This window comes from Coccinella septempunctata, chromosome 1 (assembly GCF_907165205.1).
Source record: "Coccinella septempunctata chromosome 1, icCocSept1.1, whole genome shotgun sequence".
In the NCBI taxonomy this organism is placed as follows: Eukaryota; Metazoa; Arthropoda; class Insecta; order Coleoptera; family Coccinellidae; genus Coccinella; species Coccinella septempunctata.
In genome coordinates this window covers 11,374,185-11,392,970 of record NC_058189.1, presented here as the reverse complement: position 1 = coordinate 11,392,970, position 18,786 = coordinate 11,374,185, and the positions used below count along the sequence as shown (strand labels likewise).

The 18,786-nt window shown below is 33.4% G+C and overlaps 5 protein-coding genes across 6 annotated transcripts; 1 reads left to right on the top strand and 4 right to left on the bottom strand.

Annotated features, from left to right (window-relative positions):
- LOC123322583 (ubiquitin-conjugating enzyme E2 variant 2) lies at window positions 1–2,202 on the bottom strand. Its single transcript, XM_044910527.1, has 3 exons — window positions 1,954–2,202; window positions 1,578–1,846; window positions 1–434 (listed from the first exon to the last, which is right to left on the bottom strand). The coding sequence occupies exons 1-3, from the start codon at window positions 1,979–1,981 to the stop codon at window positions 294–296; spliced, it is 438 nt and encodes a 145-aa protein (XP_044766462.1). The 5' UTR covers window positions 1,982–2,202; the 3' UTR covers window positions 1–293.
- A 194-nt stretch (window positions 2,203–2,396) lies between these two features.
- Window positions 2,397–4,005, bottom strand: LOC123317313 (15-hydroxyprostaglandin dehydrogenase [NAD(+)]-like). 2 transcript variants are annotated; one of them, XM_044903776.1, is made up of 4 exons: window positions 3,889–4,005; window positions 3,611–3,836; window positions 3,446–3,552; window positions 2,397–2,896 (listed from the first exon to the last, which is right to left on the bottom strand). In XM_044903776.1, exons 1-4 carry the CDS (start codon window positions 4,000–4,002, stop codon window positions 2,432–2,434), a joined length of 912 nt encoding a protein of 303 aa, XP_044759711.1. In that variant the 5' UTR covers window positions 4,003–4,005; the 3' UTR covers window positions 2,397–2,431. The 2 variants fall into 2 exon arrangements, with proteins under 2 accessions (XP_044759711.1, XP_044759721.1); XM_044903786.1 differs by having other exon boundaries at window positions 3,446–3,504.
- A 1,586-nt stretch (window positions 4,006–5,591) lies between these two features.
- LOC123322685 lies at window positions 5,592–6,305 on the bottom strand. Its single transcript, XM_044910671.1, has 2 exons — window positions 5,894–6,305; window positions 5,592–5,836 (listed from the first exon to the last, which is right to left on the bottom strand). The coding sequence occupies exons 1-2, from the start codon at window positions 6,159–6,161 to the stop codon at window positions 5,592–5,594; spliced, it is 513 nt and encodes a 170-aa protein (XP_044766606.1). The 5' UTR covers window positions 6,162–6,305.
- Window positions 6,306–6,376: 71 nt separating this feature from the next.
- LOC123308205 (ecto-NOX disulfide-thiol exchanger 2) lies at window positions 6,377–18,157 on the top strand. Its single transcript, XM_044890783.1, has 8 exons — window positions 6,377–6,813; window positions 7,662–7,894; window positions 8,476–8,706; window positions 8,992–9,183; window positions 11,079–11,262; window positions 12,569–12,675; window positions 17,146–17,328; window positions 17,496–18,157. Exons 1-8 carry the CDS (start codon window positions 6,573–6,575, stop codon window positions 18,021–18,023), a joined length of 1,899 nt encoding a protein of 632 aa, XP_044746718.1. The 5' UTR covers window positions 6,377–6,572; the 3' UTR covers window positions 18,024–18,157.
- LOC123308223 (nucleolar protein 12) lies at window positions 14,317–15,388 on the bottom strand. Its single transcript, XM_044890802.1, has one exon. The coding sequence runs from the start codon at window positions 15,181–15,183 to the stop codon at window positions 14,545–14,547; it is 639 nt and encodes a 212-aa protein (XP_044746737.1). The 5' UTR covers window positions 15,184–15,388; the 3' UTR covers window positions 14,317–14,544.
- Window positions 18,158–18,786: the final 629 nt, after the last annotated feature.

The window sequence follows — 18,786 nt, the reverse complement described above, 5'->3', positions numbered from 1 at the left end:
TAATCCTAGAGAAAAGATTTATTTTGACATAAAATTACAAATTAGCAAGTACAGCTATTAACAGATATGATCTTATGGCAGAATCAAGATTATAAAACTTAAATAAAATTTAGCAATAGTGTGTTCAAGCTGTACAATTGCTGGAAACCTTTCAAGAACCCTCAAGGTAACTGCTGATCTCCATCTCATTCTTTTGAAAATTGCATCTGTTATAATAGTGTGCAAGTCTCAAAACTAATAGGACAAGGGTTCACTGAAGGTGCTCGGGAGTACATATTATTCTGTTTTGAAGGCTAGAAACAACTGCCCTCTGGTGGTTGAGTTAGTTTCATATTTTCTTTCAAAGTCATAAGTCTACGTAATTCTTGCAAAACTGTTTTGATCGTATAATCCCTCTGCCACCTTGCCAAAACTGGAACTTGTCTATTATCCACCTGAAATAATTTCAATTACTGAATAAGGATAAGGAGGAAATTGTAGATTTAACCACTTCAACAATGCAGAAAATCTAGATAAGTATCATTAAATGCAGTGTTTAACATTTTAAATGAGGAATTTACAAGTTGCCTTATTTCATCCAATATAACCTGTCTGGGTTGATTTCTCTTAATGATTCATAGAAAGAGAACTAACTAATAATGGCAAATTCTTCGTTTGGGTTATTATGCATAGGTACATAGAAACTATGTATTCCAACAGAAATAAATTTCAAGAAATTTGCTAAAATCAGACAGGCAAGTAGTATGTGTCATAAGAAATGTGTGGGGAATCAATGACGAGATGCAAGGATGGATCACAATTCAGAATTCCTACCTAACCTCCTTTATATCGTCTATTATCTAAATGAGACTATTTAGCTAATGAGCATCAATATGTTGACCAATGTTCTAGGGAAGAAGATAGAGCTATTACTAGGTCTGTATTATATCTCTATATCCAAGCTGTTGCATGACAGCTTCCTTTTACTGCGGATCAGTTCTATTAGCATTTGAACCATTGCAGATAAGAACAGCATTGGGAGGCAGAATGGCATAATGTAGGCTTCAGTTACAAACCATGATTCTGACTTGATATGTAAAATTGCCCCGAAAGGCGAGTCTCTGTCATGGACAACATCTCATTGGGTTGCTGTTAAAACTCAGGGATGTTTACAGGACTATTTAAGTATTATTGGTATGGGGGCTAACGCATGGTACCCAATTGACATTTGAGGCACTACTACTGCCTACTAACCATCTTACTTTCTTATCCAGATACCTTTTTTTCATCAAGACAACATACTTGGAACTAAATTTTTCCAAGATGTTCATGCATGGGATTAACTTCATTAAACTTGTTGGAGAGGAGACTATCTACTTTGCACAATTTTCTGTAGATTCTTGTATAGATAATCAAAAATTTTCAAATTGCTTAGAAGGGGTCCCAGTAGCAGATTTCAACTGCTTGTTTTGTCAAAACATAAATATATTTTTTGAGTTTTTTTTCAGATTGAATATGAACGATACCAGATTTCCAAAAAATCAAGTTGAAAATTTTTTCCCTCTCAGACCAATAATCAAAGATTTTAATCAACTCACCACTCCTGTAGTACTATTGATACAATTCATATTAATTCTAGAGATAAACTTTGCAGTTGGTGAATCATCAGGATATCTTTGACCACATTCAATTTTAACAGAATACATCCTGTTTTCATATGGTGTTCTTGGGGGTCCTATGATCATTCCCATCCAATGAGTAAGAGTCATATCATCATCATTTTCTAAACCCCAGCTGATAGTTCCATCTGATACACCTTTTTGACCAGCCTCCAGCTCTTCCAAGAGACGAAAATTCCGAGGTACGACTACAAGCATACGGAATATTAATTTGCATGGGTGTTCAGGTTCTATGAAAATGCTCGTTATGTCTGAGAATTACTTGAATTCTTCAAATTTATTCAATAAGACATACCAACACCGGTGGACGACGGAGCCGCCATATCTAATTGTCAAATGAAACGAAACAACAATCAAAAATACGTATTTCAAAAAGATTTCTGCTTGACACTAGAGGATAAATTACAAGTACACAAAATTCAGTGAGACATCCAGATTTTTAAAGCAATGTTCCACGGGATTTAAATTTTTGTGGAAAATTCCAGACAATTTGCCCTAATTGGCCAATATGCTCATTTCTGATTTCTGTCAAAAGTGTCAAACTTCTATACAAGTTTTTTTTGTGTTCGCTTCATCACAGAGGACATCTTTATCTTTTCATTTGAAATGTCCCTTATCAAGATTTCTGAGCTCATCCCGCACGCGGTATTTTTTAATAAATGACTGACTAACCCTAGGTGAAAAGGTGAATATTTTGCAATTTATAAATTGCAAAATTTATATATAAATCAACGAGTATAAATTGAATTTTTTTTTATTGCCTCCAAAATCAACTAATACAATTTTTCGCGAATCATGCTTGAAAGAGCCGGAAAATGAACTTCGTGAGGTTGATCATTGTTTTCAATGAACCAGATGGATCCAGGTCTAGCCTTGTCTATAACTTTAACCAGTCCATCTCCTACAAAATCAGGATGTTGCAAATAGCACCCCTCAACTTCTTTGCGGAATACCCTTGCGAAATGTCCATTCAAAGTGTTCCTATGAGCTTTTTCGATGAGTTGCGACTGGGTTAAACCTGGACAGAAGCCTATCACTTTCACTCTGGTCCTTTTGTAATGTCCACCGAAAGCTCTACTCAATCCAACGATTCCATATTGGGTCATCGTATGTATAGGAAACCCATTACAAGGCATTAGACCAATTATAGAAGCCATATTGATTATTATTCCACCATTTCCATTACTTGTTTTAGACATGTATTGTAGGCCAAGAAGGCTTCCTATTAAACATCCACCCTGAAATCAAATTTTAAATTGCTGGGTGCGTAATTTTATTCTCTATACTTTTAGACAAATCGGATACAGTTTATGGTGTTTAGTTTATCATTCAACTTGCTTTACGATTTAATCTAATTTATAAAACGACAAATCCGCCCAATTTTTCTCGATCTTGTTAATTTTGGTATAAAGAGAGCTCTTGAAGGAGAAATTACATACAAAATAAGGAAAATAGTACTAGATTCTATCGATGAATTTCATTTCAGTATGTAAAATAATGAGCGTGATGAAAATGTATTGGGTTAATTTTTTAGATTATTCCAATTGATACAGCAATCAAAAGTTTAGTTTCTGTTCATATATTTATAATGTATTGTGCCCTACAGTCGAGTTAATCATTTCAGGCTTCAGAACAGGAGACAGCTTTGGCTGTCTCTGCTTCACTCAGGGTATTCCTGTTGTCTGTCTGGAAAAGTTAGAAGCGGACGAATCTTAGACTAACGTAACTGGATAGTAAAACTAGAAAGATATCAGAAAAACTTTTCAAAAATTTGTTATGGCACTTACTATATTGGTATGAATTTCCTTCTCCCACACCGCATCATTCATTATTCCAGCATTATTCACTACAATATCAAGACGAGTGAAATGTTTAAGAGTTTCTTGAAACGCACCTAATTGGAATAGCTATTCAAAATGAGCTAATAAGTATAGAAATTGTATGGAACTCACAGTCTAATTGATTTCTTCTGGTAACATCACATTCAATAAACATTACTTTATCTTCTCCAAATTGAAGCGTTAAATCTTTTATAGCTTCTGTTCCATTCAGTCTATGAATATCAGCAATAGTGAGGGCCGATAGACCATGATTTAAAAAACTTTTCGCGATAGAGTATCCTATCCCGGATGCGCCACCAGTAAGAAGTGCTACCTTTCCAGAAAGTTTATTTTTTATCTAAAAGAGTTTCTGTTTAATTATCTCACCATTGTGCTTTTTATCGTATCACCTTCTCTATAGAAGCCGGTCGAACTTTATGAATAAGATCTTTAGCCATTTCGGCTTTTAAATGTGAAAATTCATCTCTTAAATTTTTATATTTAAATTCTTTAAACTTGGACATAAATGTCACTACGTTGAATGACGTCATACACCTCGAAATAAGACTTCGCAAAAATCTGCTCTGAAGTAGGTGGCACCATAGACTTAATAAAATATGGACGGGCCCTGAGAGAGAGGTCACGGGTGTGTTCATAAACTTACTCCGAGAGTAGAGTATGAGTATGGTCATGCTCAGAGAGCATACTCTGAGGAACTAAAAGTACGTTTGTGAACGCTTCGAGTAATCAGAGCTTACTCAGAGTAAGTTTGTGAACGCAAGCCACGAGTAGTACGTTAGAAAGAGATGGACATATGGTAGAAAATGTCAAAATCATATGTTTATTGTTTACTGTTCAGCTCTTAGTCTGAGGTTCAGCTACTGTGTTTTCAATCGATATTTCATTCTCCTCACAAACAATTTAGCAGAAAACTAGGTTTTTAGAATCGACTGCTACATGCCAATAAAGCGAAAGTGATTTATTTTTGGAAATAATCTACCAATAAAGGAGTTTTTTTGTTATTTCATGTATGTACATAGTACATGATTTACAAAGATTTACAAGGAATATACCTAGTCTACTTTCTATAAATCATGAGGCCACAGCAAGAATTTGTAGAGGTGACTTGAATTTCGAGATAGTAGATATATTTTTGAATATTATAAAGAATGTTGTTCTAAACGAAGTAGTTACATATGTACCATCACATTCTATTTCAATGCATGTCCGAAGAAAATACTTAACTCCAATCTGGATTCAATATTAGGAAGAGCAGAGATGTAAATCATGTTAATATTCAGTAAGCCCTGTGACATCGGCAGACTCAAAACTCAATATTTTCTGTTGATCAGTGCCACAGAAATCTAACACAAAAGCCACATAATAAAGAAACAGGAGCAGTAAAATATTACTGCCAGGAGTACCAGAGAAGAGCAACTAAACCACCTGAAGGAGAACTTATCAAAATAATTGAAGAAAAAATTGTGATTGATTAATTATCATATAAATATTTCCCCATCAGGAAATTTCATATTATTTGTGAAAGTATCAATAAACATACTTAAAATAATTGCCCCTTTCTCTATACCACACATGTTTTTGCTCAAGGAAGGTGAAATGCTTGAAAAAATTCACTTCAACGGTTAATTTTTCTCTGTGTAGCCAGAACGCAAAGCAGGGGTCCTTTTATCTTCCCAAATCACGAGTAATTTCAGTGTATATAAAATCAGACCCCGGCGAATGAGATAATAATGCTGGCTTACACAACTCTCCAAGTTTTTTACATAAATAAAAAAACAAATTTTCAGGTAGTATTTTTTTTATACGGAATATATTATTTTATCAGCACTTGAAAGTTTCAAGTACGAGAAAAATATAGTTGATTTGATAACATTTTCGAAGTTGATTTCAGTCAGAGACAACCTCTGTTGTTGTCTCTGATTTCAGTACAAAAATTGCTTCAAATTAATAGAAAGTCTATAAATCTACCGACAACCATCCAAAAATGCAACATGGAGTATCAGCGGACTGGTAGAATTCCCGAGTTTACTCGATAACTTGGTTGAAGCGGCAACGTTGAATTATTCTCTACCAGCTACCAGCTTGACGTTTACTACCAGGGATTGCTGTTATCTCTCTTTTCTACCACCCCCCTCTCTCTCGTGGGTATTCCTCGATGCGGTGAACGGGAAAAGCACGTGAAGGCCTGTCCATGTATTATTAGGTCTATTGGCTGTGCAGATTCATATTTGGAAATATTTCGTCTTTCTTTCTTCTTAGTGGTATCATGAGAACCCACAGGAAGGTTTTTTGTTGGGACAGCATTCTTCTTCAATCTTTGGCGTTTGGAATTCTTTGCTAATTATAGAAACATATTAGAAAACACGTAACTTGGAAGATATTCTAGTAACTCACCACGTGGATAAAAATCTGATTCTTCAAAATGTTTTGAACAAACTCTCATAGAATTTGTTATTTTCTTTCCGCACCTCAAATTCTTCTCCCAAATCTTTCTCACGTCCACTTTTTCAACGATGCCATTTTTGTTTGTTATTCGTATTTTAAAACTATTATGTTTGGGAAAAAAATGAAAGGATACCAGGTCCCTTTTGGCACAACTATTGCATCCATAAACGCAACAAAACACTTTTGATTTCGACATTTTGACTAATTTATCATCCATCTTAATATACAAATATATAAACCAAAACAATATAAATCACACAATTCTCCAAACCAACTGTTCACTGTTTGTTTAATAAATGGACGATCTGAAAGCCAAGCCAAACAACTTTTTCAACCTACTTCTGGAGTTTCAAATTTTCGCCACCAGATGGCCTGAAGATGAACTTGAATCGCCATGGGTGGCACAGATTTTCAAAATCTGTGTTCTGCAATCTAAATATAAATAAATGTCAAATAAGGAAAATTCTTGGATTTAAAGGAAATCGATACGAAATGCGAATTTTGAATTTCCTTCAAGTTAATGTCATGTAAATAGTAGCCTCAATGTAGGCTACAAATATCATAAAAGCGACGAGTTTCTCTCAATGACTGATTGAAGGAGTTTATTGAGGAGAATATTTTCTAAAAAATGTTTTCCGGTGGTATAAGTGACCGTCCTCTGGAATTTACCAGAGCAAAGATAATGTCGAAGAGCTCACTAGAAGATAAAGATGATACAGCTCAGAGTCCCCCCGAAAAAAAAGATTTCAGAAAGAGATCCAGGGATAGAAGGGATACAGACAAGTCGAGAGAAGATTCAGATTCTAATATGTCCAATTCCCAAGATGTAATCCCTCTTGCTAACAGCACTATTTGGAGTAGCATGATGGGTATGCAATTTGTTTTTATAAATAAAAAATTTGAAGCCTTGTCTGGATCCTATTTGAATGCTCAAATTAGACTTGAGGGCTACATTTTATTTATGAGTTAGAATCATAGATTTCCTTCATTATTTATGCTACGAGATTCTGAGAGGAGTTTCTAAATTTGAATACGTGTTTACTTTTTACCGATTGAAAATTTGTGAACAGCTACCAGAGCAAGGGTGTTCATTTTGTATCGCCCACATTTTTATTTATGGGTCATCTCTTCGATTTGAAATGTGATAACTCTCTTGATGTTTTCTATTTGGCTTCCTTCAGTTCATTCTTGTATACCTTATTATGACTTTTCAATTATAATATAACTTATTTTGAGGTCGTCAAATATTTTTATACAATCTATTCCCGTACAATTCTCATAATAAAAAAGGAAATACTTGTTCCTTGGAACATGATAAGTTGAAGTAATAGATTTTTATATGGAATTATTGTGTCTGAATAGAATAAATATTTATTTATTTTAAGAAAATATTGCAAGAGAATATATTAACCATGAAAAACAATCGAAATAAAATTAAATGAATAACTACTTCCAGGCTGAATAAAGTCAAAGTCAAATGAAATTGAAAATTTAGATTATTTTTTTTGCATGGATAATGCTGAAATATTCAACATAATGAACATGAAAGGAGAGCATTTAGTCTAATTTGTAATTCAAAAAAATACCACAAATGCTCAAATGAGAGAATCTTTTAAAAATGTAAGGTGTTTTTTTCATGTATGAAGAGTTTTAGCAGCAATAAAAATTTGGATAAAATATACGTATTTAGTTTCTTCATAAAATTTTTCATTCATAGGGCTAAATTATCCAATGATGAATATGATAATGGATCCTAGTCTCATATCAATGGGTAACTACAGTATGATGCCATCAATAATGAGTTCAGATTCTACGGTGGTACAGCCAGATAATGGTGTAGTATTGAATCCTGTCAAAGAGATAATACATTGCAAATCATGCACTCTGTTTCCACCAAATCCTAATGCGCCTCTTCCTTCTACAAGAGAGAGACCACCTGGATGTAAAACAGTAAGTTATGTTAGATTTCTTCTCTCCTGAGGTATTCACTGGACCTTAGAGGGATAGCCTAAGTGTTTATGTGTGCTGTTTCAACTATTGAAATCGACGTAATTGAATGCAGCGCTCAGCTCAAAGTTTTATTTATTTTCACCTGTAAATAAATAAATAAGAGAGCAGTATGTGAATATCTCAAACTAAACTCAAAGCACCGAACAATAATCAACAGGTGAGATTTTGTAATATTTTTCATATCCTTACCCAATTCTCAGAGAGCATGATTGTTTCAAAATCCAACCAGAAACATGCAATACAGACTTTGTGCAAGTAATTTCCTTACAAGTCATCTAGAAGGAAAGGCAGGTACCTAACTGGTTAAGTAGTTCCCAATTGGCCTGATTGTGAAATTGAAAATAATTGATTGAAAAACCCTTATTGAAGACTGAGTTAAAGAAAGAAAATTATAAATAATAGATAGATGATCCAGCTACCATATAAGAATTAATATATAAGATTTTCGGTGTAAGACAGAATTTTTTTCCAGTAAATTCAAATAATTCACAGCTCCATTGTTCCATTTCCAAATTTTTTAGGTATTTGTTGGGGGATTGCCTGAAAATATCACAGAGGAAATTATAATGGAAGTTTTTGATAGATGTGGAGAAATTACTACTTTAAGGCTCAGTAAGAAAAATTTCTGCCACATCAGGTTTATGTACGAGGCCTGTATTGATGCAGCTATTTATTTGTCAGGATTTAGAATTAGAATTGGATCCAATTCTGATCCAGCAAATACAGGTAGACTGCATGTTGACTATGCTCAAGTGAGTATCTACAATTTGTTTGATTATGTTGAATTAGAATCGGGAAAATATGCATGCAATAAGCGAATAATAAAAAATAATTAGAGCTCTATTTATTATTCAAACAACCATGTACAGGACCCTTCTTTCCAATCCAATAAGCAAGAATTGACAAGTGACACTTGACAATGGACAAACGTAAATCTGGTACGGTGTGGTAATATCCTGGATTTCAATATTCACATTTCATTTGTCAGAGGGATTATAGTCTTTTCACTGTATTACAGAATCGCATAATTTTTTCAGGCTAGAGACGACCAATATGAGTGGGAATGTAAACAGAGACAACTGCAAAGGGAGCAAAGACATCGAGAACGTATGGAAGAAGAAAGATTGAGACCACCTTCTCCCCCTCCTGTTGTACATTACACGGATCATGAGGCGGCCTCAGTTGCGGAGAAGATCAAACAGGATGAAACGTTCACAAAAGCTGTTCAGGTAAGTACTTGGTCTCTGTGGTATGTGTTGAGTTAGCCCATGATTTTCATTCGGGCTATTACTACTAGTTGGGGAGCCCAAAAGGGGACTCAAGCGTGTTAGATTAATATAAGGGGAGATACTTTGGACCCTGTAGAGTACCACTACCAAAAAAAAGACCTGTATATAGGGAGAATTGTCTAGGACAGTCTGTCAGAATAGTAAAAAAAAAACGATCATTGTACATGATGCGCCAAGGGCGCCAAACTTGCAAAAACAAAACGTCACGTGTACATTCTTTAGCGTGGTGGCTTTTTTCTTAATTTGAAGCTAATGATTGAAGAATAATGGAAAAAATATAATCTGACAGTTTCAGCAAGCCTAAACAATACAAATTGGCCATAAAAGTCACAAAAATCATTTTTTTAAATTTTCTCCTCTCCTAGGCTTCCAATTGTTTGAGCATTCATTTTTAAAGTTGTAGAGCATAACATTTTCTTCAAATTTTGTCTGAAGTAATTTTTTCTACGTTTGAACATTTTTGAAATAAATGCGATGAATGTGCAGGGTGTGCAGAATTCGTTGCTTACTGAGGGGATCTCGAGAACTATAAAAGCTAGAATAAAACAGATGACACATTTCCGAGATCTTTTTCAAAGAAACAAAGAATGGTGAAAACCGTAGCTTCCTACGATTCTTCGTTTTCGAGTTTTTAGCAAAAATTCAGATTTTGGCGATGTCGAAAAGTTCTCATAATTTTTTTGTCTTTGAAGTTACAGATCTGAAACTTAACCTTCTTAGGCACTTCTATACGTAGAATCTATTGACAGAAGATTTTTTCCAATTTAAAAATAGCAAATTCAATAAAAGTGTGCATTTAAAGAAACGAAAGTTAGCCTAATGACTCGAAATGAAAAATTATTTTGAGCTCGTCAGTGCGTCAGATTCTACGTAAAATTGTGCCTGCAGAAGGTTCAAGTTTCAGATCTGTAACTTCAAAGATAAAAAACTTATGAGAACTTTTCGAAATCGTCAAAATATAATTTTTTGCTAATAACTCAAATACGAAAAATCGTAGGAGGCTATGGTTTTAACCATTGTTGTCTAATGAGGGGATCTCGAGAACTTTGAGAGCTAGAAGAAAACGGATGACACATTTTCGAGTCCTTTTTTAGAGAAACAAAGAATGTTTCTTCGTTTTAGAGTTATTTGCAAAAAAAAATGAGATTTTGACGATTTCGAAAAGTTCTCATAACTTTTTTTTCATTGAAGTTACAGTTCTGAAAGTTGAACCTTCTGCGGGTACTTTTTCACGTAGAATCTACTGACGAACTCAAAATAATTTTTTATTTCGGATCATTAGACGAACTTTCGGTTTTTTGAATGCAAAATTTTACTGAATTTGTTAATTTTTAATTGGAAAAAAAATCTTTCGTCAGTAGATTTTACGTATAAAAGTGCCTCAGAAGGTTCAAGTTCCAGATCTGTCACTTCAGAGGCAAAAAATTTATGAGAACTTTTCGAAATCGTCAAAATATCAATTTTTGTTCATAACTCAAAATCTAGGAATGATAGGGCGGTTCTGTTTTGAGATTTGGATTAGTCAGGAAAAAGAGTTCGAGGATGTGTCATCCGTTTTCTTCTAGCTGCTATAGTTCTCGAGATCCCCTCAGTCGATAGTGGAAATTGTGCCCATCTTGTACACCGGACGATTTTTTTTTAACATATTTGAAAACCTGCTGACGCTTTCCTCACCGCTGAAAGTGCATACATCATGAAACCTTTTGTTCTTTCTACCATCTAATCTTCAAAATCCACTAGGTCTCCACGATGCTCGAGTAAATCCTGATTTAGCATCGTCAGCTCCCCAACTATGCAGTAAAATTTGAAATTGTGATAGTGGACTTTAATTTTAGATTGTTGTTACTTGGCTAGAAAGGGGAGATTGCAATAAGAGGAATTCAAATAATTTTTACTCAATGATACAGTCGACAAATTCTCATGTCAGAAGATTACTCAGTGAGAAATGTCAGTATGAGGATGAACTGAAAAAAGCCAAAGAAATCATGAAGGGGCGTATGCAAGGGATATTACTACAATGTAAGTAACTTTTCAGATCAATGCTTGTATTTGCTTATTTTCTAAGCGTAAGTACGATGGGGAACTTAACATTCTGCTGGTGTTAATTTGGTATATTGAAACCTGTGAGTGAAATGGTCATTGAAGAGTTTTTTCATTGAAAATTATTATGGAATGGTAATTGAATAGTGCTCTGTTCAAAAATCATTTGAAAACCTATTAAGTAACTTTAGACACACAAAAATCGTACGTCTAGTTTTCGAGATAACACTTTCAAAGTATGATAAGTGAAGCTTTTGGCTCGAGAATTGACACAACATATTGTCTGAGTCCGATTCCTCAATGATTGCAAAATGTCAAGTGATCTTCTATTCGTTATTATTTTCCATTTTGGGCTCTGTAGCTGGGATAAATAAAGAAAATTCCAATTCCAAGCTTAACTTTTCATCTTTGACACCTTTTACCTTGCAAACTAGACATACGATTTTTTTATGTTCATGAACATTATTTTCGGGAAGGTCAAAATCTACAACATACCAAAAATTCAGGAAATTTAAACGAAAGCCATTTTTAATTAAATTGGTACTTTGAGAAAAAGTACATTTTCCACTCCTCTGTTGTGTGAAAAAATGTTTTAATAACCAACTATTCAATCACCATTCATTTTTCAAAACAGTCGTATATATTTTTTGGTATAATGAAATACAGGGAGGTACAGGAGGATAAAGTCAAAAACTTGGAGCATAAACATATTAAAAGAGATAGAACCAATTATTTTGTATTTTGAATTCTGTTTGTTCCTAAGTTAAGGTATGATAATGAATCAACAAAAAGGAATAATATTGAATATATACAATTCTCTTGTTCATCTACTTGGAAATTTTTGTCTGGTAAATATAAAAAATATCTGAAGTATTGAACTGTTGCAATCAAACATTTTTAATTCCCATTTATAGATAAGTTCAATTTTTTGTGCGCCTACTATACTTAAAAAAAGGCTTTCCTGCATCCTTATTCATAAGGACAAATAAAAGTTGACTATTAGAGTGAAGACCTTTGACTCATTTTTGATATTTCTCAAGAAAATCACTTGAAACATCGCGTCTGTTTCATTGGACATTTTGTGATCATTATATTTGAGTTAATCTATGTGTTTGAAACTTTGGAAAACTACAGTTGTTTCAAGTTCTACCCCAGTGCAGTTAGAACACTCAATAAGTGATGATTGATTGCAGCATCAAAAATGCTATCATATAGAAATGTCCTTTTATGTTTCCTAATGAATATTCAAAGGTGGTTTAATTCTATATTTGCGTGTGCCTGTTAGTCAGTCAAATTGAAAGATTGTTCGTGGCTGCCTGTCACAAGAAGGTTTGGGACCATTTCACGAAAGCTCAGAGAAAGAACATCGAGATGTGGAAAAAACAATCAATGGTATGTATTTAACTTTAGACCTGACTATTCGCGTTAAACAGATTTTTAAACATGTATACAGACTTTTAACTTTAGTTTTTGAAATATGGTTTGCATATTGAGAAGATCCTTTTGTCACATCTTTTTGATTCTGTTTGTAGGGTTTACCGAATTATTTGAATAATAACATACAGGGCGTTCTAGGTAAAGTCCACTTGAAGTATGCAAATCCAAATATGATTTTTTTTCTATTCAACTGAATTATTGAGAGTTGAACTAACAAAGTTTGGCTTGACTCACTTCTGGTCAAACCTAAAACTGGATGTACCACTAAGTTGAGAATATTTAAATTGAATAGATGCTGGTTATCATAATGATCCACAAATTTTCAAAAAAAAAATCTCATTCAGTTCTCCCAATACATCTAATGGACACTGAATGTGAAACACCCTGTATTCAAAGAATTTTATTACACTGTGGGCAGTTGGCAGAATTCTTCTTTGCAATTAATTGAATATAACATCACAAACTCCATAACCAATTCATTTTATGTACATATGTATATTGAAACTTATCAATCCCAATTTTTCTTCATTGAAACATGTCTTTTTCGTAGTTCTTTTTTTTTAAAAAAAAAGATAAATATTGACCAATTTTTCTTTGCAATGTTTGTCACAATTGGAAATATTGTTTCTGATTGATATTTTAGCATTCATTTATATTATGCAACCATATTTCAATAATTCACATCGAAATGGAATGTTTGTATTTTATCCTATTTTTTTTTCTTTGAGTCAGGTCTAGAGCATCCGCATGTTCATTAGTAAATATCATCCACTTGAGTACATTTCAAGCGAACATAACAACCTACCAACACTTGAAAAAATTCTCTTCTAGAAAATATTAGACAGCAGTTTGCTTGATCTGTATTTATCTGTTTTGATAGTTGAGTACTGGGTAATTCAAGATGAAATTTCTGTATTAAAAAAAAATCAGCATTCAAAGTGGTCTTAAAGGCTTTACTGATCAATTTGATAAATAAGTTGTAAGGTAAGATAAGGTAAGTCTTTATGAGACCTCCCAGTCAGTCACCGGAGTTATCAGCAAGAGGATGCCTGAAAAAGGTCCTGATAAATTGATAGGTACAAAATTTTCTACTCAATCTCACGAAAATGTATCACCAAGAGGATGTCTGAAAAAGGTCCTGATAAATTTATAGGTATAATTTTCACCAAATGGTCTAAAGGGATGTAAGGTATAACAACATCTCAAATTTGAGATGAATTGTGAAATGAAATTTTTCATCAAATTGCTATACCTGTATTGAAAAATGTCTTTCATAATGGAAATGGGACTGTGTCCCTGAATGGTCTCAAAACTGAGAAAACGCAAAGCTGAAAATCATTTCTAGAATTGGATTCTCTTAATTTTTACTATTTGAAGAAATAAAACCATCACTGTATGGATAAGGTTAATTTAAGTATATTCGACTCGAGTTATAAGTTGATGAAGGTGAATATATTTTGTGTAGTAATGCCCGATTTCACCAAATTATTTAAGGCAGGCTTTACGTTACGTCATACTTTTTTCAGCAATTGCTATGGTAACTGTTATAGAGATAGGATAAATAAGTAAGACATGACATTAAGTCTGTGATAAGGGTTCTTAGTTGGGGGGTAGTTATTTTTGAATAGATTTAATGCAGGGTATATATTCACATTTGCACTCAAAGAATGTTTAGGTCAGTACAATTTTAGAATCTACATTTCAAGAATGTCGATTTTATAATATGCTATTTTAGATATACTTATACACTTAAAAGTGTATTAATTAACTTATTCGTTCAATATTCACAAAAATAAATTAATCAATAATAATAAAAATGAGATATCATCTCTTCTTTCCACCTCTTTTAGTTTTATTCATAGTTTTTTCCTTGAATTTCCTTTGTTTCATAGATTTCTTCTGTTGCTTCTGTCTCTCAAGTTTATTCTTCATTTGAAAAACTTTGCTCTTTTGTACTCTTTTGGTCGCAAGGTGTTTCAATTTTTTTTTCAAAGTCTTTTCACTGTCAAATTTTTCTTTTTTGGTATGCTCTTTCTTTACGATCTTCTCAGTTAATTCCATACCAGGAACTTCATCATCTTCCTCAATGGTTTCATCATCATCATCTTCTTCATCTTCGTGATCTGTTGAGTATATAGGACGGTTTTCTCCAATCCAATTATTCTGTTTTGCAATATTTTCTGTTGATAAAGTAATTATTTTAACAGTGGCATCGTCGTCTTCATACTCTTCTTCCAACAAATTCTCGAGTTCAGGAATGTCGCGATTTGATGCTACTAATTTTTTATATGATTCCTTTGATTCTGCTTTAATTCTTTTCCTCTCTTCCTTCAAAGCTTTCTCGAATTCATCTTTGGCATTTTTCTTTCTCTGCAATTTTCGTTTACGAAAACCTGTCAGGAATTCCCTTCTTTTATCGGCATCGAACACTAAATGTACTTTATTGGCTTTATTTTTTCCCATTATCACAATTTTCTCTTTTCACAACTTGCGATAAACACGAGAATTTTAAACTTCCAAACTTCTTAACCTCACATTTCTTGGAGTTCATAGAGAACATAACCATAGAAAACATATTTTCGTTTGTGCACACTGGCATTTTCAAGCCACCTGGTGGCGACATTTACAAACGCTCTAGGTAGGTTGTTTTGCTTTAGTCAGAGTTTAGATAGTAAATATTTAATATCAGTTGTTTACGGGAATTGAATTGAAGGCTTCAAAGTTATGTTTCTTATTTAAATTTACCTGTTTGAAGTAATTTATGAAGCTTAAGATTCAGATACCTACACAAGATGAAACCACAAACGCAACATTCAATTATTCAATTCTCGCAAATAACTGTTAATAAATATACGATCCTACAGCAAAACAATCTACTTATTGCGTTTGTAAATTTCCTCAAAAGGTGGCTAAGAGATGAACTTGGATTCCCAGAACCTAAAGAGAAATATAAATCAAATAGTGAATCTCTCTTTTTGCAAATAAAGAAAAAAGAGTTCGGGAATGTTCACCAATTCCATCACTGAAGATTATCGTTGTCCATATTTTTTATTGATGCTTTCATTTTTGGTACCATTTGAGTGGCGAAAGTCATGTCACAAACAACAACTTATATTAAAATATTCATTAATATTTGCACTGATTTTGGGGCTCTATTGAGATGGAGTTGTAGCTAAAACACATAAATGAATATTGTTTGCTCTGTTCTGGAATAAATATTGACAGATTTTTGTACAATTAAAACTTGGGTCCAAAAATATTCTGCGTTAAATAGACTGAAATTTTAAGCGTTATATGCTAAGCTTGTACTGCCGCAATTTGTAAAAAAATGTCAATCTATCAATGATATGGACTAACGAAATACCCTATATAAATGAGCAAAAAAACACTAGTTTCTCGCAAAAATCAGAAACATATCGGGAATACGACCAAAAAATTGTATAGCAGGAGCTAAGTACTACATTTAAGAACAGAATATCCAGATTCAAAATTCCATATAGCGTTTTGAACAACAAATTTTTTGACCGCTCGGTATAATTATTATAATATATCTTTTATATTATAATGATAATATAATATAATATATTATTTTAATATTCAGCGAAAGATCTCTGATGTGAGTACTGCCACAATTTTCACTTATCTTCAAAATAAGGGCTTCTAAGGTTTTGTCGTAATTTTGTACATCATCCACTTTTTCCAGGTCAGTGGATCGGCGAATTTAATTGTACGCATGGTATCAACTGAGAAGTGAAATAAAAATGCAGGCGAACAGCCTTTATTATTCATTTATTTATTTATAATTTTTCATCATTTACATGTCTTTGTTCATAGAGCGGAGCGAACGGGATATAGATATCGTACAAAATAAGGTTCCACTCACACTGTACGGTTTTTACCGTCAGGTTTTTCACCTAAATAAATCCGTTGGAAAACTGTTTTTCAGTTCTAATCCGTACCTTGTCTTTATGTCCTCAAAATCAAACGTTTATGAGCAAATATCGAGTGAATATGTCTTGTATTCGGGTGAAAACCTGGCAGTAAAAACCGAATGGTGTAAGCTGCTCAAATCGGCTGAAAAGAGAACTGGTGGAGAACTTACATGAATATTCTTCTTTTTTTTGTGTAAAGTTGCTAAGTTTATCCAATCTGGTAGTTTTAAGGAGAATATGTGTATATCATTTCCAAATTTTGAACAAAATAATCGAATAAAAATTCCAACAATTGCCTTGATACTCGTTACTGAGAACACGATCTTTGCACATTGAGATATTTTTCCTCCTGTTTTGTTTAATGTTTTAATACAAGTTGTGTGTTGTAACAGAAGTCATCAGCATCAGATCTATTTGACTCACCTATACTCACCTGATTGCTCCCCATCCTCTTTCGAAATATTGATGGTTTCTAACGAATTTGAATTCGCAGGAAATTAAAAATGTCCAGTTGGATGAAATACGTAACGAGAAGGCGGATGACGAGATGGATGTTTCGGATGAAGATGAACCCACAAAAAAAAAGATTAGAAGTGAAAATTCCAACAATGAATTGAATGCTTTAAAAGAGGAAAACGAGAGTTTGAAATGCCAAATGGAAGCTTATAAGAATGAGGTTAGATCAAATTCTTCAATCCTGGTTTGAATTTTGAATGATTGTTATCCACTTCATACGGAATTGCCGATTAAGTGGATTTTAATTTTGACTGTGTATGCATAAGAGAGTCTTATAACGCTTGCACGATATATATGACTTGATCTGTGAGATATATACATTTGTAGGTGGAAGTATTGAAAATAGATTACAAAAAGGAATTCGAAGAGAAAGAAAAGCAATTCAAAGTTCTGCAGCAGACACTTATTGGTATGCAGCAGCAGCTCAGCGAGACGAAAAAGAAACACACTGAAGAAGAATTGAAAACGAAAGAACTTCAGGCGAAATTGAAAGCTAAAGTTTCAAAAAATACGAGTACGTCAGATAAAGAGATAATAGATCTGGATCCTGAGCCAGAGCAACAAGATGCGAGTTCAAATGCCATAAATGAGTTGAACATCTCTAGTACAAGTTCTTTAGAAGAATGTGATATTAAACTTATAGGAATAATATCAACATTTTTGAATGTCCACCCGTTTGGCGCTGGTTTGGATTATATTTGGTCTTATGTTAGCAAGTTTGGAAATACAATGAGGCCATCTGATATAGAGTTATTAATGAGTCGCTATCCTAGTGTTTTTAAACAGAAAGTCATGGGAGTTGGCGCCAATATTGAACGAAAATGGTTTTTTAATGGCTTCTCAAGTGCAGACTAGATGTTTTGTTGTTGTTAAGAAGAGTATAGTAAATTTTTTCGAAGTTATATTTATTTATTTACATAATACATTATGTATGTTGTGAATGAACAGTGTTAAGTTGTGCAAAAAGTAAAATTAATTAGGAAATCCAATATAGGACTATGTCTACTTTTCCAAAAAACCATTTCCCTTATTTATATCCTGCAGATATTTCAAAAAATCCTGCGATCACTGAAAGCGCCTTTTGGTATTCATGCAGAAGCTGTTAAATGGTAAGTATATATTGGACATGTTGTCTGTTTTCTTCAAATATTGAATTGACGTGGCCGATGACTTGATAATAATCTATAATTGAATTTATGATGAATTCCGTTCATCTTAACCCACCTGAAGATGCTAATGTGATGGCGAAACACGTGTTGAATAACTCATGTTAGTAAAAATCATGTACTTTATTCAGTAGTTCATCATATTGTCTCTTTAGGGTTGATGAGTAGAACCAAGAAGATATGGAAAGGAAACGTAATGGGAGATCGGAAATACTCGAGTCACTTGGGGGTACTACCAAGGATTCCTCTTTGGTACTACCCTCTATATGTGGGACCATAGACATATAGAGACATGGACTTAGCAATGCCAGCATGAAATTGGCTATTTTATAAAAAGAGAGAAATGATCGTCGGGCCATTACCTGTCTCTTTTGTGTTTACATCATTGAACTCTAAAAGAACTCTTCTTCTAAAAGTTCTTTTAGAGTTCAATGGTTTACATAGAGGTGAGT

Coding starts and splice junctions, on each gene's coding strand:
- LOC123308205 (XM_044890783.1), top strand. CDS start 6,573: ATGTTTTCCGGTGGTATAAGTGACCGTCCTCTGGAATTTACCAGAGCA. Junction 11,263..12,568: donor GCAAGGGATATTACTACAAT/GTAAGTAACTTT, acceptor TGTGCCTGTTAG/TCAGTCAAATTGAAAGATTG. Junction 12,676..17,145: donor TGTGGAAAAAACAATCAATG/GTATGTATTTAA, acceptor TTGAATTCGCAG/GAAATTAAAAATGTCCAGTT.
- LOC123322685 (XM_044910671.1), bottom strand. CDS start 6,161: ATGGATGATAAATTAGTCAAAATGTCGAAATCAAAAGTGTTTTGTTGC. Junction 5,837..5,893: donor ATCAGATTTTTATCCACGTG/GTGAGTTACTAG, acceptor TTCTATAATTAG/CAAAGAATTCCAAACGCCAA.
- LOC123317313 (XM_044903776.1), bottom strand. CDS start 4,002: ATGTCCAAGTTTAAAGAATTTAAATATAAAAATTTAAGAGATGAATTT. Junction 3,553..3,610: donor CAGAAGAAATCAATTAGACT/GTGAGTTCCATA, acceptor TATTCCAATTAG/GTGCGTTTCAAGAAACTCTT. Junction 2,897..3,445: donor AGGAAATTCATACCAATATA/GTAAGTGCCATA, acceptor ATTTGATTTCAG/GGTGGATGTTTAATAGGAAG.
- LOC123322583 (XM_044910527.1), bottom strand. CDS start 1,981: ATGGCGGCTCCGTCGTCCACCGGTGTTG. Junction 1,847..1,953: donor TCCGTCGTCCACCGGTGTTG/GTATGTCTTATT, acceptor GTATGCTTGTAG/TCGTACCTCGGAATTTTCGT. Junction 435..1,577: donor TCAATAGTACTACAGGAGTG/GTGAGTTGATTA, acceptor AAATTATTTCAG/GTGGATAATAGACAAGTTCC.
- LOC123308223 (XM_044890802.1), bottom strand. CDS start 15,183: ATGGGAAAAAATAAAGCCAATAAAGTACATTTAGTGTTCGATGCCGAT.